Here is a 26,032-nt window from a genome sequence, read left to right as displayed (position 1 = left end):
TGCTAAATTTCAACAATTTTTCAAACATTTTTTCAAAGGATTAGGGTAATATTCAAGTTGAGAAATTAGTGAGAAAATCGCGTTCTCAACATAAAACAGACATTACCCTCAACAGTGAAATTCAACACATTAGCAATAATATCTCAAGTGTTATCCTCAAATTGAAATGCATCGCTACTCTATAATTTGTCAAACAATTTTCGATGCGAGTCAAATTCAAAATTAACATCGTTGCAAATACTTTTCAAACTAAATTTGTACGAATGATATCCCCTGTTCAAATTGAAAGTCAAAGCCAAAATTCTATGAATTTTATATAATTTATTCATTTTCATCAAAATAAAATATATAATAATACACTACACTACAATACCAATTGATAAATAATAATCTTATTAAATATATCAACAAATAAGAACAAAAAAAAAAAAAAAAAAACAAGTATAAACGGCCGTAAGTTCGGCCAGGCCGAATCTTATGTACCCTCCACCATGGATTGCATTGAAACTTGTACTAAAGACTGCCATCCACAATCGAATTACTTGGGTTGCGGTAACACTTGCCGATGGCAAGGTTTCTTAAAACACCGTCTACTCAATTGTAAGTTAGTCCATATGGAGAATATATTACACAAAAAAAAGGTCGATTGAATACTATATAATTCAGTTTGACAAAATTTTCTATAGAAATAAAATGTTGACAAAATTGTCTATAGAAATAAAATTTTGACAAAAATTTCTATAGTAATAAAATTGTGACAAAATTTTCTACAGAAATAAAATTTTAACAAAATTTTCTATCGAAATAAAATGTTGACAAAATTTTCTATAATAATAAAATTTTGACAAAATTTTCTATAGAAATAAAATTTTTCTAGATTACTTTTGGGGATCGGCTATATATAACTATAGACGGCTATGGACCAATTTTGGCATGGTTGTTAGCGGCCATATACTGCACAATGTACAAAAATTCACCACGTACCAAATCTTAACCGGATCTGATGAATTTTGGCCCTCTAAGAGCTCCGGAGGTCAAATCTGGGGATTGATTTAAATGTGGGTTATATAATTATGACCGGCATGGAGCAATTTTTGTATGGTTGTTAGAGACCATATACTAACACCACGTACCAAATTTCAACCGGATTGGGTGAATTTTGCTCTTCCAAGGGGCTCCGGAGGTCAAATCTGGGGATCGGTTTATATGGGGGCTATATATAATTATGGACTGATATGAACCAATTCATGTATGGTTATTGGATACCATATACTAACATCACGCACCAAATTTCAACCGAATCCAATGAATTGTGCTCTTCCAAGGGGCTCCGGAGGTCAAATCTGGGGATCATTTTATATGGGGGCTATATATAATTATGGACCGATTTCGACCAATTTTTGCATAGCGATTAGAGACCATATACTAACACCATGTACCAAATTTCAGCCGGATCATGTGAAATTTTCTTCTCTTAGAGGCTCCGCAAGCCAAATCTGGGGATCGGTTTATATGGGGGCTATATATAATTATGGACCGATATCGACCAATTTTTGCATGGTTGTTGGAGACCATATACTAACACCATGTACCAAATTTCAGCCGGATCGGATGAAATTTGCTTCTCTTAGAGGCCTCGCAAGCCAAATCGGGGGATCGGTTTATATGGGGGCTATATATAATTATGGACCGATATGGACCAATTTTTGCACGGTTGTTTGAGACCATATACTAACACCATGTACCAAATTTTAGCCGGATCGGATGAAACTTGCTTCTCTTAGAGGCCTCGCAAGCCAAATCGTGGGATCGGTTTATATGGGGGCTATATATAATTATGGACCGATGTGGACCAATTTTTACATGGTTGTTAGAGACCATATACTAACAACATATACCAAATTTCAGCCGGATCGGATGAAATTTGCTTCTCTTAGAGGCCTCGCAAACCAAATCGGGGGATCGGTTTATATGGGGGCTATATATAATTATGGACCGATATGGACCAATTTTTGCATAGTTGTTTGAGACCATATACTAACACCATATACCAAATTTTAGCCGGATCGGATGAAATTTGCTTCTCTTAGAGGCCTCGCAAGCCAAATTTGGGGGTCCGTTTATATGGGGGCTATACGTAAAAGTGGACCGATATGTCCCATTTGCAATACCATCCGACCTACATCAATAACAACTACTTGTGCCAAGTTTCAAGTCGATAGCTTGTTTCGTTCGGAAGTTAGCGTGATTTCAACAGACGGACAGACGGACGGACGGACATGCTCAGATCGACTCAGAATTTCACCACGACCCAGAATATATATACTTTATGGGGTCTTAGAGCAATATTTCGATGTGTTACAAACGGAATGACAAAGTTAATATACCCCCAATCCTATGGTGGAGGGTATAAAAAAAAAACTTTAAATATCTTAAACATTATTAGTAAACACTTTTGCATTGATAATTAGTTTTCCTTCCTTTTGGTGCCATAAAACAGCATTAAAATTTCTTAACATCCAATTAATATGGCCAATTTGAAATTAGGAACGTACTAGACCGCGTGTTAGAATTGATTTCCAGCAGAAGGAATTCACAAAATATCCATTTTAAACTGATAATAGCATATGAATTAAACTGACGATGTGATGCACATTTTCATCCAGAAGTTGTTGATTTCAACAATTTGTTGTTTTTAATAATTTTAATTGGTTGCGCTTGTAATGTTTCTGGAAACTTTTTCTTGTCGATAAGCCACTCATTTTTCATTGGTCAGCTTCTTAATGTTTGCAAGAATGTAGCATCCAAAGATTTTAGATTTCTGCAAAGAGATTTAACTTTAGTGACTTCTCTAAAGTGTTGATTTAATTTTTCATATTGACGTACCAATTATTATAAACTATTTGAAGCAGTTCCAGTTAATTGTCCACCATTTTTTCATCAGTCAGCTTTGTAATGTTTTCAAGAACGTACACCCTCACAAAAAATCGCTTCTGTAACATATACTCCCAAACATATTTTGCTTCAAGCATATACATTTTTGGGTATTGCCCAAACATTTATATGTTTGATCTCTTCCAATATATAATATGTTTGAAAGCATATTGGTCTAAACAATATATGTTTGGGTAGTCTAAGTTCCAAACATTTTGTATTTTTGCATCCAAATTCAATAATGTTGTCTTCCAAAAAACAATATGTTATTATGTGAACATATAATATGTTTGGAAGCATTTTGCACCCAAAAATATTATATGCTTAAAAAAAATCTCCCAAACAATATTGTGCTCAAAATTTTATTTATTTATATATTGACAGTCATAATGAATTATGAAAATAAACAGGTAATATAGGTGCTAACAACATAGGTTTTCGACCCGAATGCTCAAAATTTTGTTTCTGCCTAATTGTATATTCCCTCACATCTTTCTCACTTCCACGAGATTTTTTAGTTCTTAGCAACTTTTTCTGTAATACAAACATTGTAGAAGAAATTATTCAATTTTATGATTTTTTTTATTTTAATTTTACCTTTTGCCGGACGGGGATTCGAACAGCGGACCACACAGTTTGTAAGGATCAAAGAAGTAGCTGATCAATTGCCCAAGGGAAAATAAAATGTTAATTTTGTAATAACAAGCAACAACCACCAACTTAATTCAATATCGTTCCCTGTTAAATAGCGCTCCAAGCTACTAAACACATATATGTTTATAGGCTATTTCTAAATTAATATATGTTTGCATCCAAGCATATTATATTTACAAACATTTTATGTCCCAAACATAATATGTTCTAACATATTAACATATATGTCCCAAACATGTTATGCTAGTTTATGAACATTATATGCTTGCACTCAAAAATATTGTGTTTAAAAATTTGTGTTCCAAACATATAATGTTTATAGCCAAACATATGAAAAACAGTCTTTTTCATCCGTGTAGAATCCATAATTTTAGTTTTCTGCAAAGAGATATACATTTAGTGACTTCCTTAAAGTTTTATTTCATTTTTTATTTTCACTTACCTATTTTTATAAACTATTTGGTTATTTGTCTAAAATTTTCAATTTTTTTTATTTCTTGCAATTGACGACGAACTTCGTTGCTCAAATAAGTATTGAAAACCACATGGTTTTTTCGTTGCATTTTAGGGTAGTGTTTTGTCAAAGTTTTCTCATATTATCTTCAACACCTTTTCACTTTAAATTTAAATCGGCTAACGCCCTGAAAAGTAACACAATTAAGTAAAAACTACACTGAAAAAAGCATGCCCGGTTCCAAAGAGTTTATCTTTATTTTAAAAATTTTGGTATTGATTCTGAGCCAAAGAAGCGGAGAATACAAGTAAGGATACTTTTAAGATATAATTCTCTTTTAAATTTGGCTTTTGCACGCAAAGAAAAAAACGTTTGGAAAACGTGTACCGAAAACGTTTTTCTTTTGTTAGAGTTTTTTGAATTGCTTCGAAAATTTTAAACTTTTATCACCAAAAAAATTCGTTTGTTACAAATTTTTTATTTTTTCAATAAAAAAAGTTATTTTTGAAACAACAACACAGTCCATTTCGTTTATATCAAACACTGTTCTTTTCTGACTTTAGGTCTTTAATAAGACACATTTTACAGTTCAAAATTTAATATAGTACAATGTAATGTTGAACATTTTTTCGGAATCTTCCGAATATATCTGGAATATATGTAAAAAAAACAAAAGCAAAAAAAAAAACTTTGGTCGAAGCAGGGATCGAACCCACGACCCTTGGCATGAGAGTCGGACGTAGCTACCACTGCTCCACGGTGCCAAACTAAATGTTTGTTTCTGTTAAATAAACTTTGTTTATTCGGTCCGTGGGCGCCGCAAGCTATGCTATATAAATATAACTTATATGGGTAATTATCTATTGATGACCATAACAGGTACATAGCTCAGTGGTTAGTGTGTTGGCTTACAAAGTGCATGGTCCGCGGTTCGATTCTCCGTCCAGGCGAAAGGTAAAAAAAATTTTAAAAATTTATAAAATCGTATCATTTCTTCTACATTGTTGGTATTACAGGAAAAGGTGTTAAGAACTAAAAAACCTCGTGGATGTGAGAAAGATGTGAGGGAAAATGCAATTAGCAAGAAAACAATGTTTTTTGAGCTAGTCTTTATGAAATTGTTTTTACATCCTAGAAAAGAATAAACGTTTATCACAAAAAGTATATACTTTTCTTCCAAATACACTTCCTTACAGCGAAAAGCAAATGAGAAACGAACTTTGTTTGTCTAAAATTTCGTTTGGGAGGAAAGAATTATTTTTTTGCGTGTGTGTACTTGCTTCTAGGAAGCAAATTTTAAACTTTCGTTTTTCAGCCTTTTTTCTTCATATGCTATCAAAGTCGTTTAAAAACGAGTTAAGGACAACTTTATTTTCCAAATTTTGACTCGACTTCTAGTAGCTATGTTTCAAGTAAAACACATCTTTAAAATAAAGTGTTGAAAAACATGTCCTACATTTGAACGATTTTTTGCTTTGTAGTCAACAACAACAAATTTAAAGACAATTCATTAATTTTAAAGAATTTTTCGGAATTATTAAAGTTAAGTTGACCTTAGTCCAAAAATGTTTTCTTTCATGTTATGATACCCATTTTTAAATCAAATCACTTAATTATAAGGACACTACGACTTCATTGAAAAGTTTATCGACTTTTGGACAAGAAAAAAAAGCTTTTAAATTTGGCATGGATAGCTATAATACTAATTCTACTCCCTGTGCATAGGCTCACATAAATCAAACTAAAACTTTGATCTCTATGGTCATATGAGTGTAAATCGAACGAAAGATATATATGGGTGCTATATCTAAATCTGAACCGATTTCAACCAAATTTAGCAAGCATAGCTAAATCACGTAAATCGGTAGTAAACTTAGGCCTCTATGGTCATATGAGTCTAAATCGGGCGAAAGATATATATGGGAGCTACATCTAAATCTGAACCGATTTGGCTGATATTTTGCAAGTTTTTCGAGACTTATAAAGTATTCGGATGTACGAAATTTGAAGAAGATCGGTTGATAAATACGCCAATTATGACCAGATCGGTGGTACATAAATATGGCAGCTTAAAAATACAAAAATACATGAACAGGCAGACGGACGGACGGACAGACAGACAGACAGACAGACAGACAGACAGACATAGGTAAATCGATTCAATCGATCGATTCAATTCTAAGAGATCGGTATACTAAACGATGGGTCTCTGACTTCTCCTTCTTGGCGTTACATACAAATGCACAAACTTATTATACACTGTACCACAGTAGTGGTGAAGGGTATACACTGAAAAAACAGTGAACCCTTTTCCATTGCAAAATGAACTAAACTGTAGTAATATTGACCATGATTTAGCCCTTAAGATTTTTTCAACTTGTCTAGTTTATAATTCTCTTAAATTTTAGTTCTTCTATAACATTGTTTTTTAGTTAATTTTTACAACACCATAAGATTTATATACCCCTACCAAGTTAAAAAGTCAGTATTATTTTGGTTAACAGTCTCTTTAAAATGTCAATGACTAAACTATTTTTAAATCAATCATTCCACAGTACAGAAAAATTAAATAATCAAAGCAACAACAAACCGTTTTACTATTATGACAATTTTCATACATTAAAATTAAACTTTCATTAAGCAAAAGTACTTTATTATAAAATCTTATGATTAAAGTTCTTAATACAATGTTTTTTGTGAATAAAACTTATGACCACGTGGAACAGAGAGTAGTTCATTTGAATCCGCTGTTTGGACATTTTTAGTTATCCTTTTTTTATTCATCGTAGGTAATTTTTTCACATATCTTGCTGGAAAAAATGGAAACAATAATGAAAGTTGTTAAAGATTACACCATGTAATGAAATATAATTTTTTAATTCATCATTTTAGCTTGTAACTTACCATATTTGGGGGCATTTTATCAGATGGTGTATGGAATTCAACTTTTCTTTGGAAAACGTATCTCATAAAATTTGTACCTGAAACAATTAGAGAAATAATGAAGTATTCTATATAAATTCACAAAATTGTGTTGTTATCGATGTGAAGGATATAATAAAATAAATATTCTAGTTGAAAGAAAGCCAAAGTTTTAATATAAAACTTACCAATTCTCTATTAAATTGTACGCTGAGGGGAAATATAAAAAGTTGTCCAAATTTATTTGGGTTACTCTGAAATTAAATATTTATTTTTTACATTATGCATAAAAAACCAAATATTCTGGTTAACCCTAGACAGTCATCATTCGTCAAAATGACGACACGTAATTTCATTTTCGATTTAAAATGCATTTTAGTCTATTGGGAAATGGAAAATTTAAGTTATACTAATTCGACCGTTTTATGAATTTTTGTTTTATACTAATTAAACCCAAATTGAATAAGAAAATAAATTCAAGTTTCGCTCACGATGAAAATTATAGCGTCTTGAAATGAGAATAACTTTTTTCTAAACCACCGATAATATATTAATAACTTTCATTTAAAAGGTTTAATAAACAAACACCAAAAATCCAAAATATTCCATGCCTTTATATTCCCTTATTGCATACCTGCTTAAAAGATGCAATAACCCACGCCAACGCCAACTATACAACTGAAGCATGTGCCTTTATTGAAAACAACACCTCATCCAGCCAAATAAACCATCCGCGTATAACAAACACACACACAAACCACTAAATGAACAAAAATAAAAACAACCCCAGGCTCATGTATACCAACGAAACTCAAGTAACATCATCTTTACATTAATCACATTCCACTATTCCGATAAAGATCTCTGTACTATGCATTAGTTCATCGCATCTGCTGACAATTTACTCTAAGAATAATATTCGTAAAGGCACACCAGTTTATGAACGATGAAACGTTTAACTTAAAATTTGCAAAATTTTCATGAAATGTTATCTACCATTTTTGACGAAAATGTCTATAAATTTAATTACATGTGAACTAAAAACATTTTTGACGAAAATGTCTATAAATTTAATTACATGTGAACTAAAAATATTTCATAGGGTAATTTTCTACCAACAATTATTAACTATAGGAATTGTCAGTAAGAAATTGCTATCCACTTTCAAGTTCATTTTTCGTAAAAAAATATTTTCTCATACAAAAAAGAAAGTACTTTACATTTCACAAGTAGTTTTATAGCATGACAAACGAATTTTTAACTACCAGTTAAGAAATTTTTTAATGAAATTTCCATCGTGTTTTGTAGGCCATGAACTAAACGATTGCTACTTAGAATTTGTAAAATTTCCTTTCGAGTAGTTAATTTTCGTTGAAGATACGAAAAATGAACTAAAATTCTGGAAAATTCTTGTAATAAAAAAATGTAAAAATCTTCTTAAATTTACGAGACACTTTTTCTGTGTAGTAAAATTTTCGTTAGAGCAATGTTATCTACTATTTATAGTTTCTCCTTTAACAAATGACAATGTCGCCTCCTATGTTTCCCTAGAGCCGTATATGTCAGCAAATTTCGCTGACATTGTAGCAATTTGAATGCGTTTAGATTTATTCATCCTTGTTTCAGATTCCTAATTAATATGGTTTGTGACTATGATTATTGGTACACAGCGCCATCTGCATGTAGAGTTTGTTGGAGAGATTCTATTAACACGTTAATGTTATATATTCCAATAAATGGTGAGTATAGCACTTGGAGAGTTTGTAAAGAGTAAATACAAATTTTTATTTGCAGAAAACAATGAGCTAGAATACTCGGAGAGAGAGAGAGAGAGAATACTCGTGAAAGATAAAGAAAATATGGATTTACCTATTGGATGCCTTATTTTTTCTGTTTGTCTGAATATTCGTTGTTGACTAGCACTATTCTACTGTCTGCTAAATTACGCTGTATTAGTATATGTTAAATCATAAATACACGTGAATATAATTGACACACAACTTTACTTCCGAACACAAATATTTCGAACTATTAAACGGTACAACAACACGTCAAGAATGAAACGTCTCCCAACTCCAGCCGATCAATGCAAGCTAACAAATCGAACTAAGTTTACTTGCGGTTGTTTCTTTGTTGTATACCACAAAATATTATGGAACGGATATGAATCTCTTCGAATATGGAAACAGAAATCCTCTCTATCTTACAAATGGTTGCCAAGTTGGTGCTTTTAGCACAAAATCGAGTGCTTTTTAATTTCCAAAAAGCACAACATTTCTTTTTAGTGATTTTTTTAACACTGAAAAAACAGTGAACCCACTAGGAAGAAAACTTTTGGTAAAATTTAAAAATTTTTTAATATTTTTAGAAAATTTTAACTAACCAGCATTACAAACGCTGGCATCACGCCGATATAACAAAATTAACCCTGGACAGTCATCCTTCGTCAAAATGACGACGCGTAATTTCATTTTCGATCTAAAATGCATTTTAGTCGATTGGGGAATGATAAATTTAAGTTATACAAATGCAAATATTTTATGAATTTTTGTTGTATACTAATTAAGAACAAAATGAATAAGAAAATAAATTAAATTTTGGTTCACATTTTTGCTCACAGTGCAAATTATAGCATCTTGAAATAAGCCGTAGTCAAAATGGCGAAGGATGACGTTAGTGTACAAAAAATAAGGATGACTGTGCAGGGTTAAGTAAATATTTTTGACAAATTTAAGAAAATTTATTAGACATAAGTAATTTTGTTCACTTCATAAAGAAAATTTTTTACTTTCAAGGAAAAATTTGGAGTTCAAAAGAATGCAAGAATGTCTTTAGTGACACACGAAGTTCATTATGGACGCATTTGTAGTAAAATTTACAAATTTAAAGAGATAATGAACTTTTTTGTGAAAAATACGAATTTAGTAAATCTTTATGCTTAATTTGTGTATATTGTTTTCCCGTTTTTTAGTTAATTTAACTATCGTACTCAAAAAATTATTAGAGTAAAGGAAACTTTCTCCAAATATAATGGCATGAACTAAAATAAAGCTACGAGGGCAGTCGGAAACTTCTTAGCCTAGCACAAAAAGCGCGGTATAAACAGAAAAAAGTTTAGTGTTTTGGAAACTTCCATCTCTGTTATGAACACATGTTAAATTTTGTTTCGATCTGACAACTCCTTCATATAGAAACAGGTGTTCAAAAAAGACGCATCCGCAATTTTTTACAATGGAAAAATTAGAAATGCGTGCTGTCATTAAATATTTACATAAAAGGTTTATCGGGACAAGAAATTCACAATGATATGGTGAATGTGTTAGATGCTGCTTCATATGCCACAATAAAAAATTGGGTTGCTGAATTTAAACGTGGTCGTACAAGCATTGAAGATGAACCACGTAGTGGACGTCCAAAAAAGCGAAATAAAATGGATTTTAAGCGTCGTTTCATAACTGTTGATGAGACATGGATCCACCACTATACTCCAGAGACAAAAGAACAATCCAAACAATGGACTGGAGCTGGAGGAAGTGCCCAAAAGAAGGCAAAAACAATTCAATCGGCTGGTAAGGTTGTGGCAACGGTTTTTTTTGGGACTTCAAAGGTATTTTATTGACTGATTATCTGCAAAAGGGTAAAACAATAAATTCAGAGTTCTATTGCAACCTTTTGGATCAATTAAATGTACAAATTCGAGAAAAACGTCAAAAAAATAATTTTTCATCAAGGCAACGCACTAGCGCACAAGAGTGTTTTAACAATGGCTAAAATCAACGAATTAAAGTACGAGTTGCTTGACCACCCACCTTATTCTCCTGATTTAGCTCCCAGTGACTTTTACTTGTTCCCAAATCGAAAAAAATTCCTTGCTGGCAAGCGTTTTACCTCAAATGAAGATGCAATTACAGTTGTAAACCACTATTTTGAAGACCTTGGGGAAAACTATTTTAATCAGGAGATAGAATTGCTAGAAAAGCGTTGGACTAAGTGTATTGAAGTTTCAGGAGATTATATTGAAAAATAAAAATATTTTTGAAAAACTAACTATTCTCTTTCATTGATAGGCTAAGAAGTTTCCGAACCGCCCTCGTAAATTGGCTTTAGTGAAACTCACTTTTTTTTGACTATGGGAAACGAAATGTATTAGCGAACAAATGTAGCGGTGGGCGACGGTTAAAAGGGAATACTGATAGAAAAAATTACGTTCCAAAATCGTGAATGGATGGTAACACAATGAAACGTTCACAAAAAATTAAAATGGAAACGTGAACTCCGTTCATGATATTTATGTTGCCCTTTTTGATTTATTAATGTAATTTTATTCAAAATGGAAATCAGTTTTGTAGAAAGAAATACTTAATATATTTTCGTTCATTCCATAGAAGAGTCACAATGATACCACACAGATAATATATGAATTATAGAAACATTTTTATTTTTAATAAAAAAAAAAAACCGAAGGCTAGGGACAAATCTATTACTACAAACATCTCATGATATGAGCTATATTAGGTTGAAATTAAATTGAAGTAATTTTTGACTACTTTAGATGATATTCGAGTGGATTGCTGCATAGTTCTTTTGATTATAAAGGGTGATTTGTTAAGAGCTTGATAACTTTTTTTTAAAAAAAAACGCATAAAATTTGCAAAATCTCATCGGTTCTTTATTTGAAACGTTAGATTGGTCCATGACATTTACTTTTTGAAGATAATTTCATTTAAATGTTGACCGCTGCTGCGTCTTAGGTGGTCCATTCGGAAAGTCCAATTTTGGGCAACTTTTTCGAGCATTTCGGCCGGAATAGCCCGAATTTCTTCGGAAATGTTGTCTTCCAAAGCTGGAATAGTTGCTGGCTTATTTCTGTAGACTTTAGACTTGACGTAGCCCCACAAAAAATAGTCTAAAGGCGTCAAATCGCATGATCTTGGTGGCCAACTTACCGGTCCATTTCTTGAGATGAATTGTTCTCCGAAGTTTTCCCTCAAAATGGCCATAGAATCGCGAGCTGTGTGGCATGTAGCGCCATCTTGTTGAAACCACATGTCAACCAAGTTCAGTTCTTCCATTTTTGGCAACAAAAAGTTTGTTAGCATCGAACGATAGCGATCGCCATTCACCGTAACGTTGCGTCCAACAGCATCTTTGAAAAAATACGGTCCAATGATTCCACCAGCGTACAAACCACACCAAACAGTGCATTTTTCGGGATGCATGGGCAGTTCTTGAACGGCTTCTGGTTGCTCTTCACTCCAAATGCGGCAATTTTGCTTATTTACGTAGCCATTCAACCAGAAATGAGCCTCATCGCTGAACAAAATTTGTCGATAAAAAAGCGGATTTTCTGCCAACTTTTCTAGGGCCCATTCACTGAAAATTCGACGTTGTGGCAGATCGTAAGTCTATTCATGATGAAATGTCAAAGCATACTGAGCATCTTTCTCTTTGACACCATGTCTGAAATCCCACGTGATCTGTCAAATACTAATGCATGAAAATCCTAACCTCAAAAGAATCACCCTTTATGATCTTCTTTTGGCGTAATCATAGTTTTCTTCTATCTCAGTATACAGTGTTGATGCAACCTACTGTTTAGTACTCGAGGCGCAGTTGATATGTGGACATTGGATTCTTCCGAAAATCATTTTTGTAATACCCCAACTTTAAAATCATATTGTGTTTTTGAATACGCTGATTATACTTATTGCCGATTATTGAAAAAATAGAGCATAAAGGCCTATGGCGATCAGTTTAGGACAAAAATATGCAATGAGCTAACGATACACCTACAATGCCCTTTTTGTACGTTTATTCTATGCTCTAATCCTTATAACTATTTCAGGTAAAAAACAAGTATATACGGCCGTAAGTTCGGCCAGGCCGAAGCTTATGTACCCTCCACCATGGATTGCGTAGAAACTTCTACTCAAAACTATCATCCACAATCGAATTACTTGGGTTGCGGTAACACTTGCCGATGGCAAGGTATCATAAAATTTCCTAACACCGTCTTCTAAATTGCAAGGTAGTCCATACGTGGTATATATTAAACTAAAAACGGCAGATAAAATACGTATATAATTAAGTTTGACAACATTTTTTATAGAAATAAAATTTTGAGAAAATAATATTTTGATAACATTTTCTATAGAAATAAAATTTTGACAAAATTTTCTACAGAAATAAAATGTTGACAAAATTTTTTACAAAAATAAAAAACCGGATCGGATGAATTTTGCCCTCCAAGAGGCTCCGGAGATCAAATCTGGGGAAAGGTTTATATGGGGGCTATATATAATTATGGACCGATGTGGACCAATTTTTGCATGGTTATTAGAGACCATATACTAACTCCATGTACCAAATTTCAGCCGTATCGGATGAAATTTGCTTCTCTTAGAGCAATGGCAAGCCAAATTTGGGGGTCCGTTTATAGGGGGGCTATACGTAAAAGTCGACCGATATGGACCAATTTCTGCACAGTTGTTAGAGACCATATACTAACATCATGTACCAAATTTCAGCCGGATCGGACAAAATTTGCTTCTCTTAGAGCAATCGCAAGCCAAATTTGGGGGTCCGTTTATATGGGGGCTATACGTAAAAGTGGACCGATATGGCCCATTTGCAATACCATCTGACCTACATCAATAACAACTACTTATGCCAAGTTTCAAGTCAATAGCTTGTTTCGTTCGGAAGTTAGCGTGATTTCAACAGACGGACGGACGGACATGCTCAGATCGACTCAGAATTTCACCACGACCCAGAATATATATACTTTATGGGGTCTTAGAGCAATATTTCGATGTGTTACAAACGGAATGACAAAGTTAATATACCCCCATCCTATGGTGGAGGGTATAACAAAGGAGCAAAGTCTAAAGTCGAGCGGGCTGACTATATAAATATGAACCGATTTTAACCAAATTTAGCATGCATTACTAGATTGTTAATTCTATTCATGGCGGCTTAAAACGTTAGCCTCTGAACCGATTTTTACAAAATTTAGCATGCATAGTAAGAATGTTAGTTTTACTCCCTGTGCAAAATTTAAAGCAAGTCAGTGTAAAACTAGCTTCTGGGGTCTTATAAATACAGATCGGACAAAAGATATATATGGGAGCTATATCTAAATCTGAACCGATTTCTGATATTTAGCAAGATTTAAGAGACTCCCAAAACATTTCAATGTACGAAATTTGAAGTAGATCGATTGATAAATACGTCATTTATGACCAGATCGGTTATAAATATATATGGCAGTTATATATAAATCTGAAGCGATTTTTTCCAAAATCAATACAGATCATCCTTGGGTCGAAGAACAACCCAGTGCCAAATTTTAGGACATCGCTTAATCGACTCAGCATTTAATTATAAGACGATCGGTATACTAAAAGATCTATGTTTATGACTGTTCCTAATCAATTTCTATTCTATCTAATCAATTTTAAAATGTTGTTATTATATATTATATATTATGTATTTGAATTTTATTTCAATTTAATTTAATACATATTAATAACTCTATAATAATATTTAAACCACACAGAAAAAAAATCGTATTGAAACTAACGCTAAATTTTATTTATTTTTATTAGAAAAAAATTATTTGCTAGTAGTTAAAGTTTATTATGTTTGTTTTTCGAAATTTTCCACTTTTTAACTTTTTTCTAAATATGTCTCAAAAATTTTATAAACTAAACGTGGGTATAAAGTTCTATGACCGTGCTCATAAGTTAAATATGAACTAAAGCAAAAGAAGATTTTCGTACGATTTCCAAAAATAGTAAGAATGAACTACTGTACGGTTAAAATGGTCATGATTTGGCGCCAATGATTTTCTTCTTTACTTTTAGTTAATGTTTTCTTCTATGAGAGGATGTAATTTCGTAAACTGCAGTTAAAATTACAACAAAGCATTAAATTTTCTTAGTTTTAACAACGCTTTGTGGAAATCTCAAAATGTGGAGTAAAATTTAGTTCAATTTTCGTAGTTCATTCTTCCTATAAAACAGTTTAATTTTTTTTTACGGTACATGCTACTCTAGTTCCGTTATTTTTAAGATACTATTTTGTTGTATTGGAAATAATATTGAATAAATCATTATATATGGCAGTCCTACTAATGGGGTTCCGTTTCCATCGGTTAATATTCTAAGAGATTTATATCGTTTCCATTCGCTCTCAAATATTTTGTGGTAAACAACAAAAAATGCAACCCCATGCATTCGCAGTTCGGTTATTTAGCTTGCGTTGATAGGTTCTCGTTTCAGTTTATGCGGTTTATTTTTGCTTTTTGATCTTCAGAGTTTTATATGTCATTGCTTTCTACTCAGAACAATGTTGTGTTTTAGTTTTATTGCCATGTGTGTATTATTTGTAACATAGAACGATTGCAAAATGGTGTATACAAAATAATGTGCTAGATTAAGTGTAGTGTGTACCATTAATGGTTTTATGTAGGCAAATGACTGTGACTCTCCATAGGTAAGTTTTTCTCCCCGTTTTTCATAACAGTAATATGCAATGCTCTTGCCACATAATTGAGTATTCAACACAGCAGACAAAATTTCGGAGTATGTTAGTATACATAATTCTCGAAAATATCTGCAAAACCAATTTTATATACTCTTCCCAATTACCCCTTGTAACCATAATTGCACGCTGGTAATGTCTGCATGAAAGCTCATATTATGAAGTCTTCTTTTTAATTTGCATGTAGATGTCGCCAGTACATTTGCAAATTATCCCTGCCATAAACCTTGTAGGTAAGAGTGTGTTCGACATGGTTGAATAGATCAGCATGAAATCAAACCATAACAGTTTTATGTCCGTTATATTTTTTTCTCGATTTAGGCTTTGTGTGATAATTATTATTATAACTGCATATGTTTGTTATAAACGCGAAAGAGAGTTCGTTACTGACTGCATAAATATCAGTATAAATCATTGGTGTAGCTAGGGCCCCCCAAGAAACATTTTAGCCAGAATATTTATCGGTAATTTTTGTTAGTTGTCATATCTTAGAATTCGAACATTTCTATCATGTATATAACTTTATATATATGAGCAAACCTCTATTTATTTCATTTATAAGGTACAAAACAACAATTGTTTTAAGGACGCGAGAAAAGGCTTAAAATCGAATATACGTAAGTTTGTGAGTCGAAATTAGTTCCAGATAGTATTTGGCAAGAAAAGTTTCTATTTAATTTTTAAAATTTGTTGGGTTCTATATAATTCCAAAATTTCCCATGTATTTAGAACTCTACAAAATCTCTTGACTTAAATTGTAGTTAATATATATATATATATATATATATATATATATATATATATATATATATATATATATATATATATATATATATATATATATATATATATATATATATATATATATATATATATATATATATATATATATATATATATATATATATATATATATATATATATATATATATATATATATATAAACCTTTTACAGCCTGTTTCTTATATCCGACAAAAGAAGAAATACAAAAGAAAGCTCATGTTCGATACATACAAACGGGCATAATATTTATAAAACCAAATATTTATACACCTTGGAACGGGGTATATTAACTCATTAAAAAAGCATGACCAAAAAAGTAGTGAAATCTTCCTTTTGGATTTGGAAGTGGTACAATTAAACATGTGCTTGTCATAGGACGTGTGTCCACCAAGAGAAATTTTGTAAAATTGATAGTGTCGTAAAGCTCCTATACACTGAAGAAAGCATGTCCGGTTCCAAACATTTTGTCTTTACTTTAAAAATTTTGGTATTGATTCCGAGCCAAAGAAGCGGAGAATACAAGTAAGGATACTTTTAAGACACAATTCTCTTTTAAATGTGGGTTTTGTGTACTTGCTTCTAGGAAACAAATTTTGCGCTTTTTCAGCTTGTTTTCTTCATATGCTATCAAAGTCCTTTAAAAACGACTTAACGATAACTTTATTTTCCAAATTATGACTCGACTTCCAGTATAAATTATGGTATGTTTCAAGTAAAGACGTCTCTAAAATAAAGTTTTGAAAAGCATGTCCTATATTTCAATGATTTTTTGCTTTGTAGTTTGCAGTTTTAATTGCCCATATTTTACTTACATTGTGTTTCATTCTAGAGCGTTAGCCGATTTAAATTTTAATTGTACAGAATTCGTAGAAGTGTTAAAATGTTGTCCAGATTTAAATATACAGTGAACTAACCTGAAAAGAAAATTTTAGTTAATTTAAGGAAAAAATAGATTAATTGTAGAACATTTTAACTAAACTGTATTAGAAACGCAGATGTCACGCCGATTTCACAAAAATAAGCAAATGCTTTTTGACAAATTCAAGAAATTTTATTAGACAAAATTATTATTTTTCACTTATTAAAGGAAATTTCGTAGTTTGAAGGAAAAAATTGGAGTTCAAGATTGTAAAAATGTCTTTAGTGCCATACGCAGTTCAAGATGAACGCATTATTGGTCAAAATTACAAATTTTAAGAAATTCTGAACTATTTTGTGGGAGACACGAATTTAGTTAATCTTTATGCTACCTTTATGTATAATCTTTTTTCCAATTTTTCAATTAATTTAACTAACATAACATACGCAAAAAATTATTAAAATCATGGAAACATTCTTAAAACGTAATAATTCCGTGAACTAAAATAGAATTAAATCGGCTTTCGTGAAATATAGGGTTCACTTTTTTTAAGTGTATATGTATGGAAATATAAACCTTTATATAGCTTCAAATTTGAGATGGATTTGAGCTGGTGACAAAACTTTTAGTCTACATAGTGGTGAAGAGAATAAAAAAGTCGGCCCCGCCTGACTTTATACTTTCTCTAATTGTTATACGCTGCACCACACTGTGGAATAGGGTATTATAAGTTAGTGCAAATCTTTGCAACACCCTGCAGGAGACGATATAGGTACATGGTGTCTTTGTCAATAGTACTCTGGCTCGACCCCTGTATCGAGCTAGCTATGTCCGTTCGTCAGTCTATCTATGAACACATTTTTGTAATCAAAGTCTAGGTCGTAGTTTTGGTTCAATCATCTTCAAATTTGCCACATGTATCTTTTTTGGGTCAGAATAGAAGCCTATTGATTTTGGAAGACATCGGCTCATATTGAGATATAGCTCCCTTATATATATTTCGCCCGATATGTACTTATATGGCCCCACAAGCCATAGTTTTAACCTGAATGGCTTAAAATTTTACACAAGGAGTACAATTAATAGTGTCGTAAAGTGTTGGTCGAAATCGGTTCCAAATATGACCAAATTTTTCACAAAGAGTGGAACTACTATTCTAGCAGTGCGTGCCACATTTGGTCGAAATCGGTTCGGATTTATGACAAAACCCCATAAGTCTAAAATCTCAATTTTACAGGAGAGCGAAAATACATTATCTTGAGCATGTAATTGCCGCGAAAACCATGTATTTTGTCTTTGTAAAAATAGTTTTCGAGCGGAGAAAAATGTATGGTGGAAATAAGCATTTAAATGGTTCTCAAATACCGCAAACATGTTCTATCATTTAAATGATAGTATTTGAGACCATTAAATGGTCGGAAAAATCATGTACCTGACCATTAATTTTTTTTACTTTTTTACAGGGAAAAAGTATTTTTATATGTTAAGTAGAGACATGTCTAGAACCATTACGAGGCCATAAAGACCATTTGTATTTTTTCGAGACCATTTAATTTTTTAACTTTTTTGCAGCGAAAATAATTATATAAAAAACATTGAGCAGGTACACACGATTTTCATTTTGCGCGTCAGTCGTGTGTTGATTGTTTCATGGAATGGACGGAGAATACGGATTTACTGGGTTAATTTATTTATACAGAAATGGCACGTGGTTTTATGTGAACACAAAAAAGGAAAGTGTAATTGAAACAAGTATATACGGCCGTAAGTTCGGCCAGGCCGAAGCTTATGTACCCTCCACCATGGATTGCGTAGAAACACTGCCATCCACAATCGAATTACTAAATTGTATGTAAGTATATATTAAACCAAAAAAGATCGATCAAATACGTATATAATTCAGTTTGACAAAATTTTCTATAGAAATAAAATTTTGACAAAATTTTCTACCTAAATAAAATTTTAACAAAATTCTCTATAGAAATAAAATTTTTACAAAATTTTCCATACAAATGGTAGATTTTTGGTAGATTATTTTTGGATCGAGTAACAACCATGATTATGAACCGAATAAAATTTTAACAAAATTTTCTATAGAAATAAAACTTTGAAAAAAAATTTCTATAGAAATAACATTTTGGTAGATTATTTTTGGCTCGAGTGGCAACCATGATTATGAACCGATATGGACCACTTTTTGTGTGATTGGAAATCGGCTATATATAACTATAGACCGATATGGACCAATTTTGGTATGGTTGTTAGCGGCCATATACTAACACCACGTTCCAAATTTGAACCGGATCGAATGAATTTTGCTCCCCCAAGAGGCTTCGAAGGTCAAATCTGGAGAACGGTTTATATGCGGGCTGATGTGAACCAATTTTTGCATGGTCATTAAAGACCATATACCAAATTTCAGCAAGATCGTATGAAATTTACTTCTCCTTTAGGCTTCGCAAGCCAAATCTGGGGATTGGTTTATATGGGGGCTATATATAATTATGGACCGATGCGGCCCAATTTTTGCATGGTTGTTAAAGACCATATACGAACACCATGTACCAAATTTCAGACGGATCGGATGAAATATGCTTCTGTTAGAGGCTCCACAAGACAAATCTGAGGGTCCCTTTATATGGGGGCTACACGTAAAAGTGGACCGATATGGCCCATTTGCAATACCATCCGACCTACATCAATAACAACTAAAGGGTGATACGGTCAAAATTTGGTCAATATAAACTTGACGTATTTCTTTCAATTTTGCATTTAAAAAACCTGAACAGCCCTCATTTTGAAGGTGTGTGTGTGTAGAATGTTGCTCCTATTTTGATTTTGGAATTCACTTTTCAGTTGTCAAAATGCCGTCCTAGCAAGAAGAGCAGCGTATCAAAATTTTGCTCGCGCATCGCGAAAATCCGAGCTACTCGCACGCAAAGCTGACAAAATCGTTAAAAGTTTTCAAATCAACCGTTACAAATGTAATTAAAGTGTTTGGGGAACGTTTGTCGACAGCCAATAAGTCTGGATCGGGGGGAAATCGAAAACCGGAAGCCGCTGAGACGACAAAGACAGTTGCCGGTAGTTTCAAGTGAAACCCTAACCTCTCTCTCCGAGATGCCGCAAATAAGCTGGGTGTATCGCCTACAACCGTGCATCGAGCCAAAAAACGAGCCGGACTATCGACTTACAAGAAGGTAGTGACTCCAAATCGCGATGATAAACAAAATACGATGGCCAAGGCGCGATCCCGGAGGCTGTACACGACGATGCTGACGAAGTTTGACTGCGTGGTAATGGACGACGAAACCTACGTCAAAGCCGACTACAAGCAGCTTCCGGGACATGAGTTTTATACGGCAAAAGGAAGGGGATAGGTAGCAGATATTTTCAAGCACAAAAAATTGTAAAAGTTCGCAAAGAAATATCTGGTTGGGCAAGCCATCTGTACCAGTGGCTTGAAAAGTAGCATTTTCATAGCTTTCGGGACTGTCAACCGAGAAATTTACGTGAAAGAGTGTTTGAATAAACGTCTGCTGCCTTTTCTGAAGAAACACGGTTGTTCCGTACTGTTTTGGCCGGATTTGGCATTTTGCTATTACGGTAAAAAGGCCATGGAGTGGTACGCCGCCAACAACGTGCAGGTGGTTCCTAAGGACAAGAACCCTCCCAACACGCCAGAGCTCCTCCCAATTGAGAAATACTGGGCTATTGTCAAGCGGAACCTAAAGAAGACCAAAAAAACTGCTAAGGACGAGCAGCAGTTCAAGGCAAACTGGCTTTCTGCGGCGAAGAAGGTGGACAAGGTGGCTGTACAAAATCTGATGGCAGGTGTAAAGCGTGAGGCCCAGCAATTCGGATTTGGAAAAGCGAAAGCCTAACTGAATATTTTTCCTGAATTTTATACTAATTGAACTTGAAAAAGAAATTTAATTTGATTTTTTAAATAAAGGGTGATACGGTCAAAATTTGGTGAAGGGAAAACGATTTTGTACAGCCACCTTGTCCACCTTCTTCGCCGCAGTAAGCCAGTTTGCCTTGAACTGCTGCTCGTCCTTAGCAGTTTTTTTGGACTTCTTTAGGTTCCGCTTGACAATAGCCCAGTATTTCTCAATTGGGAGGAGCTCTGGCGTGTTGGGAGGGTTCTTGTCCTTAGGAACCACCTGCACGTTGTTGGCGGCGTACCACTCCATGGCCTTTTTACCGTAATAGCAAAATGCCAAATCCGGCCAAAACAGTACCGAACAACCGTGTTTCTTCAGAAAAGGCAGCAGACGTTTATTCAAACCCTCTTTCACGTAAATTTCTTGGTTGACAGTCCCGGAAGCTATGAAAATGCTACTTTTCAAGCCACAGGTACAGATGGCTTGCCCAACCAGATATTTCTTTGCGAACTTTGACAATTTTTTGTGCTTGAAAATATCTGCTACCTCTCCCCTTCCTTTTGCCGTATAAAACTCATGTCCCGGAAGCTGTTTGTAGTCGGCTTTGACGTAGGTTTCGTCGTCCATTACCACGCAGTCAAACTTCGTCAGCATTGTCGTGTACAGCCTCCGGGATCGCGCTTTGGCCATCGTATTTTGTTTATCATCGCGATTTGGAGTCACTACCTTCTTGTAAGTCGATAGTCCGGCTCGTTTTTTGGCTCGATGCACGGTTGTAGGCGATACACCCAGCTTATTTGCGGCATCTCGGAGAGAGAGTTTAGGGTTTCGCTTGAAACTACCGGCAACTCTCTTTGTCGTCTCAGCGGCTTCCGGTTTTCGATTTCCCCCCGCTCCAGACTTCCTGGCTTTCGACAAACGTTCTCCAAACACTTTAATTACATATGTAACGGTTGATTTGGCAACTTTTAGCGATTTTGCCAGCTTTGCGTGCGAGTAGCTCGGATTTTCGCGATGCGCGAGCAAAATTTTGATACGCTGCTCTTCTTGCTAGGACGGTATTTTGACAACTGAAGAGTGAATTCCAAAATCAAAATAGGAGCAACATTCTACACACACACACCTTCAAAATGAGGTGTGTTTTTTAAATGCAAAATTGAAAGACATACGTCAAGTTTATATTGACCAAATTTTGATCGTACCACCCTTTAGGTTGTGACCTTGTTCTTTTAACTAGGAGAAAAACATTTTTAATGAATACCATGACATTTTAAATCATGACCATTGTCTTTTCATTCAAACAAATTTCTTTTTATAAATAAATACCATTTTAGATGAGGACAATTACATTTTTCTTAGAACCATGTTCACTGAGCCAACATGGTTGAAGGTTAAAATGTTATATGGTCGCCGCAAAAATAGCTCCTATCATATTATTTTGCTCTTCGAATATGATTGTGACCATCATTTGTCCTCTCTGAGTGTACGCTAAGTCTAAAACGAGAATTTTACAGGAAGCAAGTTCAAAGTTTGTTTTTATACCCTCCACCATAGGATGGGGAGTATATTAACTTTGTCATTCCGTTTGTAACACAGCGAAATATTGCTCTAAGACCCCATAAAGTATATATATTCTGGGTCGTGGTGAAATTCTGAGCATGTCCGTCCGTCCGTCTGTTGAAATCACGCTAACTTCCGAACGAAACAAGCTATCGACTTGAAACATGGCACAAGTAGTTGTGATTGATGTAGGTCGGATGCTGTTGCATATGGGCCATATCGGTCCACTTTTACGTATAGCCCCTATATAAACCGATCGCCAGATTTGGCTTGCGGAGCCTCTAAGAGAAGCATATTTCATCCGATCTGGCTGAAATTTTGTACCTGGTGTTGATAAATGGTCTCTAACAACCATGCCAGAATTGGTCCATATCGGTCCATAATTATATACATCCCTTTTATATACCGATCCACAGATTTGAACTCCGGAGCCTCTTGGAGGAGCAAAATTCATCCGATCCGGTTGAAACTTAGTACGTGGTGTTAGTATATGGTCTCTAACAACCATGCAAAAAGTGGTCCAGATCGGTTCATAATTATATATAGCCCAAGTGGGATAAATTTTGATCCCACTTGGACTAAAAATAATTTACCAAAATTTTATTTCTATTTTATTTTGTCAAAATTTTATTTCAATAGAAAATTTTGACAAAATTTTATTCCTGTAGAAAATTTTGTAAAAATTTTATTTCTATAGAAAATTTTGTCAACATTTTATTTCTATAGACAATTTTGTCAGCATTTTATTTCTATAGAAAATTTTGTCAAAATTTTATTTCTATAGAAAATTTTGTAAAAATTTTATTTCTATAGAAAATTTTGTAAAAATTTTATTTCTATAGAAAAATTTTGTCAAAATTTTATTTCAATTATATTTGCTTAGTTCGGCTTGAGGTCATGTGAATAAAAACAGATGTTGTTGTTTTTTGAGTTGTATTTTTATATTTAAAATTTTCCAATATTTCGAGACATCTCCGATGCTCGTCTTCAGGGAAATTACTTTAAACAAAAAGAAAAAACATTTAACACATTAACAAAAAAAATATATCATTACATGAAAAACACAGATAATTACATTTAAATTTAAAGAACAGTGAACTTCTTTACAAGGGAGTATATTTACAACTAAAAGCTAATCTGTCTTTCTATATTTTTGTACAATATTTCTATAAATATGTGCACAATGGTCCGTATCAGTCTTAAAATTCATTCGTCTTTCTGCAGGTACATTTATAATATGTAGCATCTCCAGAGTAAATCTCCTTTTATAATTGGTTTCTTGCGTCAAAATATCTACGTCCTTAAAGTTTGGTTTGTGTCCTGTTAAAGTGCAATGTGCTGCAAGTGCCGTCTTTTGCTCCAAGGGCTTATCAGTGGCTTTCTGATCAGATTTATGCCCTGAGAGTCTAGTTTTTAATTTGGTTTTCGTTGTACCAATATATACTTTTTGGCAAGTATCAGAGTCATTTCCATTGCATTTGATCTTATATACTACGTTTGACTTGTCTTCTTTCTTAATTTTGGATTTTGTCTTGCTGAAGAATTGATTTACTGTATTATGAGTCCTTTGTGCAATTTGAAATTTGTCCTTATTTAGCATGTTAGATGATTTGAATCTTTCCGAGAATTGGGGGACATATGTCAAGGGTTTATAAATTTTGGGTTCAATTTCGTCATGTTTGATATGTTGTTGTTCTTTTACATGTTGTATTAGGTCGTCAATCGTCTTATTCGGGAAATCATTTAATCGCAATATGGTCCTTATCTTATCTTCGTTGTCCTTATGAAATATTTTGTCGCTGATATCGTGTACTCTTCTTATAAAATTTGTAGCCGTATTCATTATAACTCGTCTAGGATGTTTGGAGTTGAAATTTATCAATCGTCCTGTGGCTGTTGGCTTTTGATACCAGTTAATTTTTATTCCATTTCTGTGCCTTAGAATTATGGTATCTAAGTATGGTAACTTGTTGTCCTCTTCTGTTTCCATCGTAAATTGAATTTGTCTATCAAAGGCGTTTAAAGCTGATAAAGTGGCCTGAACGTCATTTTTATTCAAAATACAGAACAGATCATCTACATATTTTGTCATTATTTTTGGTTTAATAGTCAATTTTTCCAATACTGAGTCCAAGAGTACTTCCATTACAATATCGGCGATAATAGGTGAAGCTGGTGATCCCATTGGCATTCCTTTACGTTGCTCATACACCTTGTCATCATATACAAAATATCTTGAGTCCTTTATACAAAAAGTTAACATTTCTATAAAAATATCCATCGGTATCTTCGTATAGTCCTTTATTTCGTCCCATTTTTCTTTTATAATCTTAATCGCCAAATTTACTGGAATACTTGGAAAAAGAGATACTACGTCAAACGAGATCATTGTTTCATTGTCCTCAATCTTAATATTACTGGTTTTATTCTTAAATTCAATTGCGTCCTTTACATTATATTTGGAATCTTTCGTCAAATTTTTCAAAATATTTACAATATATTTTGATAGTTCATAAGAGGGGGAATTTATTGAAGAACATATCGGTCTTACAGGGACTCCTTCCTTATGTATCTTCGGAAGTCCATAAATTCGAGGGGCGTTAGCAGTTTTACATATCAATTTTAATTTTTCGTTGGTGTCAATGATGTTCATTCTGAATAATTTTTCCACCAGTTTGTTATTTTTGGTTTGTAGTGTTGATGTCGGATCTCTTTTTAAGCGTCTATATGTACAAATATCTCTTAAAATATTTTTCATCTTTATGTCATAATCGTCTTTATACATCGCTACGGTTTTTCCCCCTTTATCAGCAGTTAGAATAAGTAAATCTTTATTTTCCTTTAGATATTTCCGTGTCTCCCCCACTGTGTCAAGTATAAATTTCTCTTTCTTATTTGGTTTAGTCTTTTGTATGTGGTCATCTATAAGAGAAGCTAAACGTACTCTCGCGTTCTCTTGTTCTTCTTTATTGTCTAATGTTTGTATGCACTCATCGCCTTCAGCTATAACATTGAACAACGGAAAGGAAGTTGTTGTTGTCGGAAGAGAAAACTTGGGTCCTAGAGAAAGCAGCCATTTAACATTAGTTGGTATGGTTTTATTTGTGAGGTTCTCAAACCAACTTGTTTTGTTGTTCATGCCAAGCTCTACTTGTTGTTGTTGTTTTAATGCGTTTAGTTTTTTAATGTGAGTAGTTTTAATTTTATAGTTGTGTGATATTCTGAGAGTATTTTCACTCTCAATGAATTTGTTGTAGTCATCCGTGCTCATGACTTTGCTTAGTTTATCTTTAGCATTAGAAATCATTATTGTATTTTTGTGTATTTGCATGTGTTTGTATTGTATGATGAGATTCAATACTTTAGTGTGAAAGTTATAGTTATGCTTTTCTAATTCTCGTTTGAATTTTGGCGGCAAGTTGTTAGTATTGAAG

At 33.4% G+C, this 26,032-nt stretch overlaps 1 protein-coding gene and 1 long non-coding RNA gene across 2 annotated transcripts; both read right to left on the bottom strand.

Moving 5' to 3' along the window:
- Window positions 1-6,760: 6,760 nt before the first annotated feature.
- LOC142229892 (uncharacterized) lies at window positions 6,761-7,281 on the bottom strand. Its single transcript, XR_012720524.1, has 3 exons — window positions 7,153-7,281; window positions 6,947-7,023; window positions 6,761-6,852 (listed from the first exon to the last, which is right to left on the bottom strand). It is a non-coding gene; the product is annotated as an uncharacterized LOC142229892 (long non-coding RNA).
- A 9,904-nt stretch (window positions 7,282-17,185) lies between these two features.
- LOC142231037 (uncharacterized) lies at window positions 17,186-25,737 on the bottom strand. Its single transcript, XM_075301655.1, has 2 exons — window positions 24,748-25,737; window positions 17,186-17,206 (listed from the first exon to the last, which is right to left on the bottom strand). The coding sequence occupies exons 1-2, from the start codon at window positions 25,735-25,737 to the stop codon at window positions 17,186-17,188; spliced, it is 1,011 nt and encodes a 336-aa protein (XP_075157770.1).
- Between the last annotated feature and the right edge of the window lie 295 nt (window positions 25,738-26,032).

The sequence above is a fragment of the Haematobia irritans genome, chromosome 3, assembly GCF_050003625.1.
Source record: "Haematobia irritans isolate KBUSLIRL chromosome 3, ASM5000362v1, whole genome shotgun sequence".
NCBI classification, from domain to species: Eukaryota; Metazoa; Arthropoda; class Insecta; order Diptera; family Muscidae; genus Haematobia; species Haematobia irritans.
Note: the sequence above shows the minus strand (reverse complement) of the source record. Positions and strands in the feature narration are given on the sequence as shown.

What these genes read in the sequence shown, in the direction of transcription:
- LOC142231037 (XM_075301655.1), bottom strand. Translation starts at nt 25,737, where the DNA reads ATGAACAACAAAACAAGTTGGTTTGAGAACCTCACAAATAAAACCATA. An exon ending in CACCTATTATCGCCGATATT is followed by an intron (nt 17,207 to 24,747) that starts GTAATGGAAGTA and finishes TTTTCTTTTCAG; the next exon opens with GTTAGTTCACTGTATATTTA.